The sequence below is a fragment of the Anarrhichthys ocellatus genome, unplaced genomic scaffold, assembly GCF_004355925.1.
Source record: "Anarrhichthys ocellatus isolate YVR2014 unplaced genomic scaffold, GSC_Weel_1.0 scaffold44, whole genome shotgun sequence".
Classification (NCBI taxonomy): Eukaryota; Metazoa; Chordata; class Actinopteri; order Perciformes; family Anarhichadidae; genus Anarrhichthys; species Anarrhichthys ocellatus.
The window spans coordinates 2779440-2797955 of NW_022280074.1; the positions used below are offsets into that span (position 1 = coordinate 2779440).

The 18516-nt window shown below is 41.9% G+C and overlaps 1 protein-coding gene across 3 annotated transcripts in view; it reads right to left on the reverse strand.

The window, feature by feature from the left end:
- LOC116395226 (MICOS complex subunit mic25a-like) overlaps window positions 1-18516 on the reverse strand; it is an 86901-nt gene that overhangs the window by 22838 nt on the left and 45547 nt on the right. For 2 of the 3 annotated variants that reach the window (XM_031868933.1, XM_031868932.1), the window contains one exon: window positions 15647-16824. In XM_031868933.1, the coding sequence (XP_031724793.1) occupies window positions 16587-16824 (238 nt within the window). In that variant the 3' untranslated portion in view covers window positions 15647-16586. Of the gene's footprint in view, window positions 1-15646; window positions 16825-18516 lie in introns of those variants that run through there. The other variant, XM_031868935.1, reaches the window with a different exon arrangement.

The following is an 18516-nucleotide window of genomic DNA, read 5'->3' on the forward strand; positions in this document are numbered from 1 at the left end:
ATATATATATATATATATATATATATATATATGAATGAACGGGTAATGCACACGAAGAAAGTTAGAAAAATGTCCGTGTTGCAGAGATGCAACGGCATTTGATGAAGAAGAGGGTACAATGCTGGAGATGGAGGGGGATGTGTACCGCATAGACTGGCTCCACTGACAAAGATCATTTCAGACTAGCAAGATAATCAGCTTTCTCCGCTCCTATCAAAAATACAGGAACTAGGAGAGCAACTAATGACTATTTATATTATCAAGTAATCTGCAATTATTCTTTCAATTAATCAATCTGTCCAAAACCCAAAGATATTAAATTTACGATGATATAAAACGTAGCAAATCCTCACATTTGAGAAGCAGGAAACCTGTTTAGAACTTTTGCTTGATTAATTAACTTAACGATGATGTCATTCTAAAGTATTAAGACTTGCATAACCTCTGCTAGTAAGGCTACTCGTGAATGAGAATGCAACTTGGACGCCAGCAAAAGTAATTAGTACTGCGGCAGGTTCTGAAAATGCTGTGTACACTTTTACTGTATATAAAGAAAAAAAAAACCTCGAACAACTCTCAACTCAGCCCACAAACTAATGGATTTCCCACCTGTTGCTCTAATTGAAGATCCATCCAGAGTTCAAGCAGTCACGCACTAAGAAGTCTTGCTGGGGTTACACCACGCTGCCTCCCAGATAGCGCGTTGGGTATCTGGGCTTTTACAACGAGCCTATTTTCATTAAACGTGGCACCGGCCAGCAGATCAGAGCGACAGAGTGAGGGGAGTGGGGGAGAGAAGAAGAGGGACAGGGGCCGAACACAGTAGGAGAGAGAAGAAGAAAAAACTAACAACAAACAGAAAGTCAGGAGAGGTAGACGAGCAGCAGAAGTCTGCCTGTTCTCCATTCTGCCTGACCCAGCTTGGGAGCCTTGACTCAATTGGAAATCCATTTTATCTGATGACTGGCAGGCAATTGGGGCTCCAGGTGTTGGGCTGAGGCTCTGTGGTTGATGGGCCTGACCACTCCGCTGCTGAGGGATGGAGGCGTGGAGGTGGAGGGGGAATGCGGAGGAGAACATATACTGCAAAGATTGTCTCTACTAAAAAAGTTCATTTCAGGCTACATAGATTACTCAGCTGCCTCCACAACTACAGCAGAACTTCATTATCAATTGATACGTTCATTATTTTTTCATAAAAAGTCGAAAAACTCAAAGCTATTCAATTAAAAAAAAAGATAGAAAATACAAGAAAAGCAGCAAATCCTTATGCAGACAAGTAGGAATGGTGAGAAGTGAGAAGGGCGATGGTATTGGCCTTTCTTTCAGACCCCTCAATGGAAAAATCCCATCGGCTTTTTGTTTAGGGAACCAGTATGATGCCAACTTCCAGCTTGGCCGACTAAAAACACATCATCGTTGCAGCACTCCATACCTGACCGCAAACTAAAGTGAAACGAAATGGAAAAGTCGATTGTGATTCATACCGTTGTAGGCCTCAAAAATTGCATTGGCCACCTCGATGACTTTGCGAAGGCTCCTACGCACAATGTGTTGAAACCAGTTGCAATGCTTCATCTATCCACTGATCATGGAAGCTGCCAAGCCGCTTCGCTGCAATCAGACTGCTGCCGTGTGACCATTTTACTTCATGGTGATAATCTTTATTGACCCAGAGTGGCTGAAATTAGCTGTTCTTATCATACTTGATAAAAAAATGTGTGCTTCCCACACAGAGCATACTTTAAGTGAAGCGCTAGTAGCACGTTAACATTCAACGAATTGCCTAAACTTGTATTCTCTCTACTGCCTATCAGGGGGCGACTCCACTAGTTGCGAAAAGTCGTCCGATTGTATAGAAGTCTATGAGAAAATGACTACTTCTCACTTGATTTATTACCTCAGTGAACATTGTAAACATGAGTTTATGGTCTCAATCACTAGTTTCAAGTCTTGTTTAATACATCATGATGTTCATTCAATAAATTATTAGAGTAAAATAGACCATAAAGTGGAGTATGCTTTAGGGCAGGCTCACTGTGATTGACAGGTTGCTATTGCTACGAGAGCCGTGTACAGCGTCTTTATGTCACTCCTCCACAGTCCAAATATGGTCACATCCGTTCACTGGTTGCAAAAAAACAAGATGGCGACGACCAAAATGCTGAACTCGAGGCTTCAGAACCACAGTTCACAAACCGATGGATGACATTACGATGACTTCGTCCACTTCTTAAATACAGTCTATGGTTAACACACTGAATTAAAGGGTGAATATGGTAATCAACATACCTGGAAAAGTTAAAGGTTATACCTGCTAAAGCTTTGTTGTCACTGTGAGCATGTTAGCATGCTGATATTAGCAGTTAGCTCAAAGCACCGCTGTGCCTATACGTACAGCCTAACAGAGGCACTAGCATGGCTGTGGGGTCTTCGTCTTGTTATGTTACTGAGAAGAGTTGTGATAGGCATAAGTATACTTTGTGTTCAAAGCACTGGAAAGAGAATATATCCCTAGTTACTGGACACTGAATACACTATGTAGCCGGGGGGGGGGGGGGGGCATAGCAGATGGACTAACCTGAGGCTAACTGCAGGGCAAAACTTTGAACTACATCAACTGGAAGCACAGATGAAGATATTTCAATTTTACTGGACAAAACCACCCACCACAAGTGACGCATACATGAATCATTGTTTTCGTACAATGCAAGTATGCAGCTGCCTTTGGTACATTGGCTTGACAAAGAATTTTAAATAACTGCAGTACCACTATAAACAAGAAAGAACTTGCCAACACAGCTCTGAGAGAAAACAATGACACAATGGCATTTATTTATTTACAAAAAGTCCAAAGAGAGAGAGAGAGAAAAATAAATCGATCTCTTTGGGAGTACATGGTGTGAATTGGAGAGCAATCACAAAGGAGAGGCAGGCCTCGATTCATAAAGAAAAAGAGGAGGTGGGGTAGACGGACGAATTGAGTGACAACGGGACACAAAAGAGAGGCTGGTATAAAGTGGACTGTTCCGATAATGTTGCGGGCTGCTTTGAGGCACTGAAAAAAAAAAAAAGCCAGTGAAAAAGCCACCTAAAAGCCCCTCTGCTGTCCTCTCTTATCCCAGCTGGTGGTCTTGGTTCCACAAAACCTCTTGCTAAGTGTGCCAGAGAGGGGGCGATACAATGCTTACCGGAATATTGGTGTGAAATGCGCCTGGGAAAAAAAACAACAACTACCGAGTCTGTCAATTGCTTATGCAGCCGAGGGCGGCTTTCAACGGAACACAATACAGGGCTGTGTTGAATAGTTATCGGGACCCCCCGCCAGAGAACGCAGAAAGAAGGAGAGGGGGCGGGGGGGTTTCGTGTCGCGAGCCGACGGGCGTGGTGGTGCTCAGAAAGGTCAGCGAGGTGTACAAAAGCTGGTGAAAATGCCTCTCAGGAGGCAGTTGCGAGTACCCTCGACTCTACTACTACCCCCCGACTCGCCCCTTCGTTTGAAAGCTCTGAGGCGTCTGAGGGCCACCGGGGGCCACGAGGCAGATAAAAGAGGAAGCAGAGGCTCTGGATTTGGTTCGATGTGGCCTTCGATCGAACACTGCGGCGCAACAAAAGACAGAGAGAGTAAGAACATGGAGGGAGGGAGCGAGAGAAAGTAAGGATGGGGGCGGAAAAGAAAAAGTAAGAGAAAGTTCCATGTGTATTCACTGTCAAAGACGGTAAAATTTTCATTTCTTTGCTAGAAGAAGAGTGAGGTTGTGATCATTTCTTATGAAAGGTTTGTGATGTGGTTTTCTTTTAAACCTCTCAGCTTTCCATCTGAGTTCGTCCATTCCCCCCCCACCAAAACTTAAAGAGAGAGGAAAAAAAGAAAGCCTAATTCACTACCTAAATACTTAAATGTACCGGGGTGTTATTTCACCGGAGTGCTGAATGGCTAGATTAGAAAATATAACCCACAGAGCACACAATACGAGACAGACGAGCAACAAAAGAAAAGAAAAAAAAAAAGACCGAGAGCAGATAATGACGCTCGCTGGTGATTGGTTGTGATCGGCTGTACAACGATCAATGCTGGCGTGAAAGGAGGCAACGATGATGGTAGATGACAGAGGGAACAACTGCCAACAGTATGAAAATGAAATCAATAAGTCAACTGCAGAGCAGGGAGAGAGAGAGAGAGAGAAGGAGAGAGAAGAGAGGGGTCTAGAGAGGAGAAAGTTAGGAGAAGACAAGAGAGACAAAGAGAGGGGAGTCGACACATAGGAAAGAGGGAAAAAAGAGCCGCAGACAGACGAAGGAGCTAGATGAAAGGTGTTGGTTTAAAGGAAGCAGAAAAACAAAATTGACAGATGAAGGAAGATTCATTAAAGATAGATAAAAAAAAGAGACTACAGCGAAAACAAACTGACGAAAAAAATCAGATAAGCCAACTGCCAAAAAATTTTCTCAACAAACCGCTGGAGCTGATTGTAAGTGTACTTGAGTGTGTGGTATGTATGCATGTTTTGGGCTATTTTTTCATACAGATATCTGATATCGCAGAAAATCAATTGCAATGTCAGTTTTTTTTCCAATATTTTGCAGCCATAATATATGTTCAGTTACAGTAACCATACACAGGAGCAGTAAGACGGTGTTTGACACATTCTCTCAGCTTCCTCACAGAATTAACCTCCTTCATTATGGGCGCTTCGACACCAGGCGGCAACCTCTGGTTCCGACGAGTGAAGCCGATGCGGAACTGCCTTAAACTTGCATTCTCTTGACTGACCAGCAGGCGGCGACTCCTCTGGTTGCAAAAAGAAGTCTGATTGTATCGAAGTTTATGAGAAAATGACTCTCTCTCTCTTGATTTATTCCCTCAGTAAACATTGTAAACATGAGTTTATGGTCTCAATCTCTAGATTCAAGTCTTCTTCAATACAGCATGATGTTCATTTAGTAAATGATGGTCCATGTAGTGTAATCCAAGATGGCCGCGGAAGTAGCCGAACTCGAGGCTTCAAAGCGTCGGTCTACAGACCAACGGCTGACGTCACGATGACTACGTCCACTTCTTATATACAGTCTACGTTCAGCATACAGGGCTTTATGAAATAAAATATCTTTGTTTGTTTCGATTAGCTTTTTGCCTTCCTGATTGAAAACTGGACTCACAGGTTCATGAGAGTTCTTGTGGTCTGCTGTTTGTTTGTGTTCACACTGACATTAATGACCGTCCTGAACTCTATCCCTCTGATAAAACATCTCTCAGCCTTTAAGTCAGAAACACCAAACTCTTCAGTGGACCCAACACACATACACAATATTACCGACCCTGAACGCCCCCCCCCCACACACACACACACACACACGACTGCAGCATCTGAGCGTCACCTTCCACCGTTAAAGGCTCCAAACCAAAGCCAGCACGGCTCCATGACGAAAAATCAGCCACGATGGATCATCGATCTGAAGCTTGTATATTGTTTAAAAGTCACCTGAACCACATCCAGAATGGCTCAAGTATACTTGTTGAGTCATAGAGATGAATTTAATAATAATACAGATAATAATTTATGACGGATTGAGGGTTCATTTAAAGGGCAACACACTACCGCTGTATGACGTACATCAAAACACCTGCACACTAGTATTGTCACTTTTCAACATTTTTTTTTTTACATTCGATCTGTAATCACCGTATTACAATTTCAGTTTAATACCACAACAACAACTCGGATGTCAACTGTTAGCTCAACAGAGCCTGGAGACAATCTCCCTGGTTTAGTTGCCAAAACTGGATTGAAACAATTACAGGTATCCAAAAAAAAAAAAAAAAAAAAGTCTTCAAGGAGGCCATTCAAAACCGGCGTAGCAGAAACAGACGGTTCACTCACTGCTGCCGTTCCAAGTGACCACCAGACTACCTGTTGGCTTATCACCCAGTGAGGCAGCAGAGGCCCGGGAATGAAATGCCGTTGATTCCACAGGCTCATTTAGCATTAGGCTATGTGGATAACATTCAAATACATTGGAAAACATTACATGCGACTTCTAATTCGTTCAGTCCTGATTTTTTTTTTTGAAAACAGTGCCAGCTCTGCTGCATTCATTGTTTTCCATCTGAGCCCCCGCACTGGCAGCATCTTGACGCCAGTCAGAGCATCAAAGCTCCACATAAGCAGCAATATTATCTGTGGATCGGTGCAACCATCAACTGTTCCTTGACCTGTATGATGGTCTGTATGATATGTCCATGATGTGCACGTGCCGCAGGAATGGCACGTGAGCCGGTGACTTGTGCACTTAAAAAACGGCCACGTACGCAATGTTCCATGCACTACGCGCCTTAGATCGACAGTACAACAATAGAGTGGTGCAGGGATGACGTATTGTTAGAGGCCAAACGTTAGCGTTGCCCTGATTCCCTCGACGAAAATCCAATGGAATTTTTGCATACGAACACCACTTTGATGATTTTTGAAGTTGTGAAGGCGGACACGTCGGCCTAATGACGTTTTCCAGACTCATTCGGCCACTTGTTAGCAACCACCTTTTTCAAGACACGCAAACTCCTCAAAATTCACGAGGGGGGTATTTACTGACGTATTTCATATTGTAGAACAAAACTTTCAAATCTCTTAAACTCGTGTTCAGACCGAGACGATGGAACCAGAAGTGCAAAAATGCTAATTGTCCAGGTTTTCGGACTCGTTCTTGCAGCACTTTATAATCCATTACAGCTAATTATCTTGTTGACAAACACAACTTGTTGGAAAAAAAAAAAGAAAGATGAACAACGTCCTTGGTACTATTCCACTTCCAAGTATCCAAAACACATGGGAAATAAAACTACTCTAAGCATTTGCACTGCTGTGTTCTGGCAAGTTAAGTCAACTTTTGTTCAACACGGTGAGCTTGGCTGGAAAAGAAATAAAGCAAAGATTATTCCTTAAAGCTTTTTCTTTTCTTGTCTGAAGGCAGTCACAGCTAATGAGGCACAGACAGACCTTCAACTGAGAGCAGAAGAGAATGACTCAAATGTGCTCCAAATCAACATTACCTTTTTGTTGAATGGATTCGACGCCTTTGCAAAAACGGTGGTAAACTACTACTGAACAATTTGTTAAGATTCAAGATTTTCATTGCTGTTTTCTCCAGTGGGCAGGAAGTCACGCTGGGTTAAAGCACAGCCACAAATAGAATGTCAAAGGATAAAAAAAGTGCTATCTGCTCCGCGGTGAATCAACTTTGTAGAAAAGTTCTGCACTTTGAAAGAAGATATAAAAACGCTGCAAGACTTTAGCCCCAATTAAAGCAACCTACTCTAATTTAGGAGCTTGGTGTGAAACCCCCACGCATGAGTGTTTAATCTGAGACGGGTTCTCTCCAAACAAATATAAAAAATTGGGGGAAACTGTTCCTTAATTAGGCCTAGCTTAGAGAAAGCTACAAGACACTTTGTAATATTTATTCATGCATACCAATGAGGTGAACGTGGAGTTTGACTACTTCTGCGCTTCACAAATTTTCTGTCAAAAATCGAGGAGTATGTCAGTGAAAGTGTGTGTGAAAACTGTGTGTGTGTGTGTGGTCAGTAGCAGGTCCAGCAAGCAGCTGAAACTGCTCATTCTTCTTCATTAGTGTTGACTGCCGAGGGGCCCACCATCTATCCCTCCCTCTGCATCTTTAACATCCTGCGTCCATCTCTAACCCTTCTTCCATAACCACTTACCATGTCTTCACGGCATCCACCCATCTTCCCTTTTTACCTCCCCGATACTCACCCTTTTCTCCCGGCATCCTCTCCCTTGTGACATGAGCCTCGTGCCCCTTCCCTCTTTCTCTCCCCTCTCTCTCCCCTCTAGCGCATCTGTCCAAGTCTTTCTCCTCCATATTTTTCCCCATCATCCCTCGTCTGCCTCCACCTCTGTTCTTCAACTGTCCACCTCCTCCTTTTCATCACTTTCTCCTCACATCTCCCCATTTCCTCCCCATCGCTTCTCCAATTGCTGTTTTTCAAAGCCCAACTGCTTTTCTTACCCTCATATTTTTCTCCTCTTCCTTCCTCGCATTCATTCCTCTGGTTTATTTTCTTGTAATTTCTCCTTTTTCCTGAACTCTCTCACTCTCTTTCAATCAGCCTGTAGAAGGAAGTCCGCTCCATTATTTGTTTCACATAAACTGATAAACAGCTTCTGCCAGTCGACATTTAATCTCAGCCTTCTCTTGGGACCTAATCGTTTCTTCTCTGGCTGTGCCCTCTTGTCACGCTTTAGTGCTCCCTTCCCTCAGCTTCCCATCTATTTTTTCTCTTTCTACGTCCAGTGTTTCTCAAGGCCTTTCCGTTCATGTCTTATCGGCCTTTCATATCTACCACCTCTATGTAACAGTTTCTAGATCTCTGGTTATCTACAACATGAGCTTTTTACTTCTTCAAAGCCTTGTCTTTGTATTTCTTCCTTCAGTTTGTTTATCTACTGGCAGAGAAGCTGAGCTGCTGTGATCTTTGTACCGGCATGACTCCTGTTCAATCAACAATAAAACTGAAGGTAAGAGAAATCAATAGCAGGTTTTATACCGCTGTGATTCACCGGCTGTGTGAGAGTCAGTTTGCATACAGATTGGCAACAGATACAGATGTATCATCAGTATTGTCAATGGGGTTTTCCTCTGAGAATGGGCTTATCAAAACTTGATGAAACTATTTTCTCTCTTCCCTTATCTTCTGGTGTGCCGTCCACCGGGAATCGTACTTGCGCACTAAGCATGCCTCGGTAACGGCACACGGGCTCCTGGACAACAGGCTGGCCATTTCATATCACAACCGCGCTCCTAAAAAAGCTCCTCTGCGTTAACTACACAACTGCCCTGCTCAAATGCACGACCAACCCCCCACCCCCACCATTTACATAAATGAGAGGGACACAATATTGCGAACAGTTCTCGGCACATAACTGCAATGCAGTACATCCGTCGATACCACTGACATCAGAGATGTGCCAAAGATAATCAATTAGAGCTACTTTTTCGGTCGTTTTGTTCCGCCTACCAAACAGCAACGAAAAAGTTTGCCCGGTGTCGTCTTTACAATGACATTTATGAAATATAATGGATTTAAAACCTAGAACCTTCACAAAAGATTCACTGCAAGGCTGTCGGATTGTATTTTGTTCTTTTATACAGGTGGTGGCTCGTAACTTTTTCTTTTTCTTTCTAATGTAAAGTTTAGCCGGATTTTAAATGTGATTAGGGAGATAATTCTACCACTCTTGAGTAAAACTCCGTCTTAACACAGCACTTAATAAAACTGTTAAGTGGCATCTGACGGACAGCAGACATGACATGTCGTCAGTCAAAACTCCTCCGCTGTTCGTACCAGCCCCGGATGGTAATGACTGTCAACGGCTGAACAGTCCAACAAGCAAAAATCATTAGCCAAGTACAAGGAGGGGGGAATTAAAAGGTGTAAATGAATGCCTGAGACGCAGGAGAGGGACAGTCAATCTTAATGCACTGGGTACTTTTGGAGAATGGGTTAGAGTGCGATAGCTGACAAAGCTGACATCTCATCAGCAAGTCCTCCTACTCCCTATTGCATCTCGTTGAGGCTGTCAGGGACCGGGGAGTTCAGCAGCTTGGACAGTTTACGGGAGCACATAGGGAAGGAGAGACTACAAAACACGAGAGTAAATTTGTAATAAATCAATAAAACAGATAACACACATGCACTCCGGAGCACCAAAAACAATATTCAGCCTCATTTTCATTTGATATTCATTATTTCTACGTCTCCTTAAAAGGGACAGTTCACCCTAAAAATATATTTTATGTTTTTCATCTTACCTGTAGTGCTATTTATTGATCTAGATCTTCAACGTTTTTCAGGCCAAGGACCCCCAAACTGATAGAGAGCAGGGACCCCCCGACTATATATAGTATAAAATTGTGTTTTATATTAAACTGGACCTAGTGCCGTGTATAAACATACTTCTTTATTGTGCATTCAATACTAAGCTATTCAAATAATACACAGGTTCATATATTATATTTCATATAATATATTATATCATAATATATCATAATATATCATAATATATTTCAAATCTCCTTTTCAATCAACCCGCTGCTCCCCAGCACTTTTCTCTCTGGTTGCTTCAGTTTCTCTGCCTCTCTCGTCTGACAGGCAGCTTTTAACTTGAGGAGTAACTACCTTGGTATTAGACCCCAAAGCCAGGCATGTCTGTACTCCACAGCAGGGCATCGGATATATATGCGTGAGTGTGTGTGTGCCTCAGTAGTTGGCCTTGCTGAAAGGGAAAATAACGTTTAAAGTTCCTGAGGTTTCAACTGTACAGCTGGCCAGATCCTGACCTCGCTGTAATTCCACATACAGTATACGTCTGTGTTTCGGAGATGCCGCTTGTAGCACTCATCTGTTTCCTGAATTCTCTTTTGCTGTTTTTACTCCCTGTATATCCTTCACCTGCTCTGTCTCCTCTCCGCTCAGGTGTTTCCTCCATCCTTTCCAAATCTCTCTTTACATCTCTCTGTCACCGTTTCTCTCTCTTCTCCCCTCTCTTCACTGGGAGCCGATCAGCATCAAAGCCAGGCTTTTCTCTGAGATTGGCACTAAATGACTGCAGAATCCTGCCGGGCATATAGTCAGTGTGTGTGTGTGTTCACATCTGAGAGTGCAGATAAATGCCTGGAGAATCCCACCGAGCGTCTGGACGGTGTGTATGCGTTACATGTAGCGTTGCCCACGTCAGGCTCAGCCTCCCAGAGGATAATGACTAGAAGTCGTCTGCTCGGTCTCTGCGGGCTCTGTGGGATCCTCCCCTCATTTGCCATCAGACACACACGCATGTACACAAGCGTGCATAAAGACGGCAGCGTAACGCTGCAGGAAGACGTCTGTGATATGCAGGCCTGTCCGCTGACCCGCTGTGACACTGATCAAAACACATCACAGTCGCTTCTGTCGAGTCGGCAAAGACAAAGCAAAACAAAAACTGGACCCATTTAGTCCCAATAATATCATCTCTCCCTCGTTTAAAAAGCTGAGGAATGAAGGGACATCATTTGTTATGCTTTCTCCCTTCAGAAGCTTTCCATTTCATTCTTACTTTTTGATTAGTTAAATAAGCAGTAGGCCAATTGAAGGGATTAACACTTAAATTCGTAATACAGAAGACATCTTATAAATAGGATGAAAACAGAAATGAAAACTAATTTTCCCCAGGCTCAAAGCACACCGACTCTCTTTATGATGCACTCATTTAATATGCATTATAAAGAAGTACAAAATATTTCCCCAAGGTTTGTTGGACTCAAACATTTATGTTTTAATAAATGATAAAATGTAATAACTTTTTTTGCTGCATTCCTCTGTTATACAACACAGAAAGGAAACAAAAGGTGTGATGCTCTTAAAGTCATGTGCTGGATTCAAACTTAAGCACACAAGAAACTATTAAGCTCAGTGAACAACCTAAAAAAATGACTACTCAGTGACTACTCAGTTACTGATTCGTTATTAATTAGTGATTAATTAAAGCTGGGGTAGGCAGTCGCCCCGGCACAGTCGTCCCGGGGCGACTGTGGCTAAAGGGGATAGCAGGGCCGCCTTTCAAACAGAGGGTCGGTGGTTCAATCCCCGGCTCCGGCTCTGCTAGTCGCATGTCGATGTGTCCTTGAGCAAGACACTTAACCCCAAAAATTGCTCCCGTAGTTGTGCCTACGGTGTAGAAATGTGATAGAATCTGAATTGTAAGTCGCTTTGGATAAAAGCGTCTGCTAAATGACTGTAATGTAATGTAATGCAACATTGGAGAAACCAGCAAGAGTAAGCTAGCTTTTGAAAGTTTCCAACCAAAAGTCTTTTCCAATGAAAGTAGCTAGCTTAGCTCCAAACGTCGCTAAATCTAGTGAGAAAGTTGCCAAGTCGGCCAAAAATTCTGAACGTGAACAACGAATATGGTTATTATTTGTGCTCACAGCTGTCAGGCTAGGTGACTGTTTGAATAGAAATTCAGCAAGGTGCTATATATATTTTATTTTTTACCAAAATAACTGAAGAGAACACTTTTCTTAGACTTTACAGTTTGTCTGGTAATGTTAAACTTGCTGTGCTAGTTGGTGTAAATGTTATTTCCGGGCAAAGGCGCTTCCCATTCTGTTTGTTCTAGCTATGCTAGCAGCTAGCTACGTAGCTCTATTTTCAATCGTCTCTAGCTAGCTAGCAGAAGGCTAGAAAATATTCCTTTTACATCTTTAGCTTAGCACAGGGTCACTAATAGGTGAACTGTGGTCCAGACCCTGGACCTAAAACCGATAGATAATTGAGAATTATAAAAGTTTGACTGAGCGCTTGTATTATTTACGGCACTCGTTGCACAGTTGTGCAGGAAACACACCGACCAATTACATGCGTTGTAAATCACATTACGTGATGCTACTCAGCCAATCAAATGTGTATTCCGACAAGTTTCCCCGACTCCAGTGAGATTTACACACACAGGGGAGAGACGAGGAAATAAAACGAAGAGTAAGAGAACTACTTGAGTCAGAGAAGTTATTTCATATGAAGTTCTCCAAAAAGAGGAAAGTGGTCAGAAAGACCAGAGAGACCAGAGTCTTCAACCAATAATGGACAGACTCGTATAGGTGAATTCTTCCCATGGGCAGTTTGGGTAAAACGTACCATCTCACATCCAAAATAAAGTCACAGATAAAACAATCTAAGAGCCCAATATGATCAGAATGCTAACACATGAATTCACTGTCCAACAATGATGTTAACAGAGAGAATAGAGCTGAAACAAGTGGTTTAATAACCACACATAAAGTCCCTGCACACTAATTCATCTTATTACAAGATGAGAAAAATATAAAATCGTGGCTTTTTTGATTCACATCACTTCACACCTCAATGAACTGAATGTCATGTTGCAGGGCAATTCAGTGAAATACATTTTTCTATTCGATTCTTCAAAACCTTTCTGTTACATTTATTTATTATTAGAGTATTATTCATAATTCATCCAGTTTAATTTGAAATCTGACAATAAATATTGTTGAGATATTATTTAATTGAACTTTCTTTATTGTATTTGACAGTCAGTTGTTGACTACATACAGACGTTAATACAACTGTTGGCTAATTCGATATATATGGGACCAAATCATAGCGCCAGTCAGACATTATTGTGATGTTCCGGACCTTTGCATGAGGAAATTCTCTCTAACTGGACCTTGTTGAACTTGAATTGAATACCCCTGGCTTAGCATGTCACATCATTAGTTTAGGTTCGTCATCTTAACAGCTCTGAATTACGACCTCTTGAGCAGTCAGGGCTTAGTTGCAGCATGTCGTGTTAAGTCTGTGAGGCTGTAACATTAGCTGTCAGATATAGTACTGGGAAACCAAACCACCGTCTCCCAGAAGGCAAAGCAATCTGCTACACAATATGCAACAAAGGACCGAATCGCTAACAAAATGTCCGTAGCTAGCTAAAAATATCAGCATGTCAAGGGCTTATTTTAGTGCAGCTGATAACAGAAATGATGATGGAATTGGACAAGTTAGCTGATAAGAGAGCTAATGTTAGCTATGTGTTAGCAAGCTACTGTAGTTAGCTAAGGCACTTGCAAACCTAATACTGCATAGCTTTCCGATGTATACAAATTCCACTATAACACAAGTTGCAAACTGTCAAAATGCTTTAGCTTTACTTGATAAAATATAGTTAGCCATACAAAAACTTAGTCTGGGTTCTTTGCCTTGTGTACATCCCACCACAAAGCAGCTTTTGGGCATTTTTCTGTTGAAAATGGCAAAGAGGCGCCTTCACGCAATACAAAGTGCATGGAGAGCGGTGAATTGTTTTCCCCTCCGGTGTGGGCGGGATTTAATTGCACTCTCTTTTTGTTACCATTGTCAGATGTGACTTAGTTACAAGTAGTTTGTTAATGCTACCATAACTAGAAAGCTACAATTATATTTATAATGTCCTGATATAATCATTTTAAATTCGATTTTGAGGCCAACGCAAAATTGTGCCAATTCCATTTATATTTAATTCAAGTCTGCTGGCTCTACACGGTTATTTTGTTCAACATGATGGGTTGGAACACACCACGGTGTGTCAGGCCATAGTACATTAAGTAAGTTCATAATCTGCTCCGTAAAAAACCCAACAAGTCATCAGTGATAACCAAATGGTGATAGCTTCTAAAGACGCATAAAGGAAGAAGAACTTTATAAACTTTCAACTTGGGCGAAAGTCGGGGAGATGCCTCGGGGGCTAATCAGCAGGAAAGACCTTGATGTGTAGGTTAAAGCAGACTGCAATGTAGAGCTATTCTCACACACACCACACACACACACACACTGTGTATGATCTGCTGTGCTCTTTTAAAGACAGCCTTCAAAGAGTCTTCACTTCACTCCTCGTTATCTCACACCAGCTAATATGATAAAGAAGATCTCTCACACACACACACACACACACACACACGAGCGGAGGAATCAAGTTTCAGCGAGCTGATTATCACATGCTGTATTACTGTATGCCAGGGGGAAGCCTCAGTGCCCCTGAGCAACGCAGGTGGAGATGTGAGCAGAGAGCACCATGAGGCAGAGTAATATGTTGTCCGGGTGCATGATTAGCAGCTACACCTTCAAATGCTTCTACTGTACAAACTTTTGGAAGGGCGAGCTTCCAGTACTCTGCCTCCAACTTCCCCTCGCGCACATTTGTCTCTCTAACTTTCTGTGAATTTGTAACTTAAAACTGCTGCAGTGATGCACATACTTGAGGAGAGGAGCTCGTCTTTGCTTTTGAATAATACAGCAGTGGATCCAATTGAGGAATGTGGAATGCTGAAAGTGAAAGTACAAAGGCTAAACTTTTCTGAGTGCATGCGTAAGCAGTGTTTTTAACTTAGTTTTAAACAAAAAAACAACTACAGAGTGACAAAGAGGAGAAAAAAGGCCGGATTTCTTGACTCGGATGGATGAAGACATACCTGCATCACCTTAATTAATACTGCGTCAGAAAACAACATGAGACCCAGATCACTTTAGTAAAATGTCATGCAGTTTGCTGCTTCGTCTATGGAGCCCCATGACTGTCAAAATGTAGTAAAAGATTATCAGACAAGTCAATATTATGAGTAAATTCAAACAAATAATACCGTTTGTTGAATAATGTAAATGCCGTAAGAAACAAAATCTACAGGTTTTTCACCTAAAAAGTCTGAAAGCAAAATGAGCAGGAAGCTAAACACAGAGTATAAAACATATAATGTTAGGTTTTAATCTATTTTCCAAATGTATTGGAGGTTAAATGAAAAGCATCAAGCTGCGCGTTTCTTTTCACAATCCATATTTCCAACTTGTCGGATAACCTCCTACTTTGTCAGTTTTAAGACTCCATGTATCAGTCTCCAATAGCTCACACAGCTTAATGTAACAACACAGAATAAGTATAATGTCTGTCTGCCTGGAAATAGCTTCATGTCATTGAGTTGTGCTATTTACAAGGTGAAACAGCAAAACAACACTGCAGATTTGAAATCTCACTTTGCAGCTAAAATGGATTACATCATCAGCATCATATAAATATTTGCTTTGATGAGGGACACGGGTTAATAGTTGAGTTTTCGAACTTAAAAAATGCAAAAGTCTAACACACATGAACATAAAAAGAAGCCTTGGGGTTATTCAAACACAGCTACAGTCTACAGTGCAAGGTTTCTGTTAAACTCTGCTAGAATTCTAATGATGAGACTGCAGACATCATCGCTGCGTCTGACTGGACGACCCCGTCTGGTTTACTTGACATTAGGTGAACCGCTTTCAGGAATTCATATTTTGCTTCAATTCCGGCAGTGTTGAAGTTTCTTCGTATTCTGAAAATACTAAATTAATGTTGTCAGGGAAAATGTCGAGTTTTACTGCTTGTGTTTTCCCGATGACAACCTGCCTTTTTTGTTTTCTACTTTCTCACTTACTTTAAATGATTATGTGTCTGTAAACTACCTAAAATTAGAACTGAAAGGGTGGAGGCTGCGGTGACGAGCTGAACTGCTACTGAGGACTTATGTCACAGCAAGCCGAACTGTGTTTGCCTTTGAAACGGTGTCATTTTCAGCATAAGTAGGAAAACAAGTTTGGTAGCGTCGAAGAACTTGGATTTCATACTTTTACATCAGACGCTCACTCTGAAAGCCGTTTCAAATGACAAGATTTTTCTCTGTGTTAAAACCTAAAGTGACAGCACTCAAACTCTGATCAATCAGATTTTTTTGGGGGGTCTTTAAACCCCCCCCCCCCCCCCCCCCCTCCCGCCTGAATAATCGTGAGAACTTGAGAAAAATTGAGTTTCTTTCTTTTACATCAGACAGTGTGCTGCTCTGAAAATATCATCTCTCTCCGTGGAAAACTTCAAAAGACACTACTCAGACTGGATTGTTATGTCCCCCCTGCTTCTTTGAAGGGCCATGTGAAGTACAATTTAATAAAATATTATTAGCATTATTATAATAACCATGTATTTATTCTTTTTGGTTTGAAAGTTGCTATTGATATGGCTTTAGAAAGCGATCCTCATAATTAAGGTATGATCTAGGATTGACACAGTTGATGTGTTGACCCTTATATTCCAAAATCCTATCGATTTGAAAGAAGCTCTCACCTTCTTTGCAGCGTTGATGCACCGCATGTATTCTTTGGCCAGGTCTGAACACCTGAGGGTCTGGTCTCTGTTGTCCCTGTAGCAAGATAAGATCTGAGCCTGCAGGCCAAGACACACCGGGTCGGTATTGCGAGACCTGCAAAACACACAAAGACAGAAGGATGAAATTATTGAGGTGAAAAAACAACAAAAAAAGGACGTTCGATCCCCTTTTTCTCACTGAAAAAAAACTAGAATCACTTTAAAATGGATGAAACCAAACAACTGATGAGGATCAACATCTAAAGCCTGAACATCGGACCAGATGCGTCACATCCACTCTTTGTGAACGTACTGTACATCAGGGTTTCATACATCACTTGGCTTTGTTCAGGATTTTTATTGGTTGCAACAAAAAACTGAGTTCTTTAAGTGAGAAAAAAAAACCGATGACAGCATTTAGTGCACCGCATCAGCTCTTCGGAGAAAGAGGGAATGTGAAAAAAGGATGGAAACAAAAGTTTATTTAAAGGCTATAATCTATGTTGTTGTATGGAACAATGGATCAGATACATGCAGAAGAAACTCTCTCATGGTGTTTCCAACTGCAGCAGGCAGCTGTTTTCAGCAAAACACTTTTGAGAACCGACTTTAAGCGGCCTGCTCGGTAAGAGCCGACAGACGAAGTCAGCGACTAGCTGGTGAGCACAGTGGAGCATTTAGAAGACAAGGAGCCAGATATCTGCCTCAGTCGTTGCTGGAGACCAATGAGAGTCCAAAATGGTGACCAGAGTTTAAAAGGTGAGTTCATCTTAAACATGCATACATTCCTCAGGTGACAACAACTCCAGATGGATGATAATGTTGTGCCGTAACTGTTGGATGTGTAAATTAGCAACTGTATCCTAACAAGTTTGCCATACTGACTTAAAAGGAGGCGATATGTCAGTGTTGCATTCACGGCCCGTTTCCACTGCACTCGAGTGGGCCAAAAATGACTATTTTAGATGAATCAAACAAAAACTTAAAAGCATTGCCAATTCGTTAAGCCATTCATAAAGAAGTTTGATTACAAAGAGCCTTGATTCAGTGATTTGATGCAAATCCAGAGTATATTCGAGTTTCCCATTTCCTATTTGGATACCTTCTAAATATGGTGGGTATGTATGTGGTTTTGTCCAGTCCTAACAGAACACCACATATATGTTTCCCCCTTCCACATAAATACCCAAGTACAAATTTGAGAATGGCCACTGAAATGTGCATTAATATACGACTTCAAAAGATCTGTGTGGCTGGTCCAGTTCACAGCTTCCTCTGACTTCATGCTCGTCTTAAGGCCACAGCTGAACAAAATAAAAAATTATTAAAAAAGAAGACAAAGAAGAAAAAAAAGAGTAAGAAAACAAACACAAGGATAGGTCTGACTAATTGAGGCAAGACAAAGATGGAAAACAATTAACAGCATCATCCACTGCAACCTGTTTAACAACCTATGGTGTGTTTCGCACGTGCCTCGTCCCAAATCGTGCAATTAGCGCCAAATCGCTCTTAATTGTGTGGGTAGGATCATCCTGATCAAATACAGCACAAAAGTGTGCTCTGAGCGACTGAATGAGCCGTGCTTAATTTGATATGTGGGCTGTTATAATTGGTCTTTGGCTGTCTATCTGTGCGATTGTTAACTATGACAGGCTCGCTGCCTGAGTGCCTCGCTGTAATGGATTCTGACTGATTGAAGCAGAGACAAGCGAGTTAAGCACGCCTACGCAGGTATAGGAAAGGGACGTGCACAAACGTATACACACACACACACACACACACACACACACACACACACACACACACA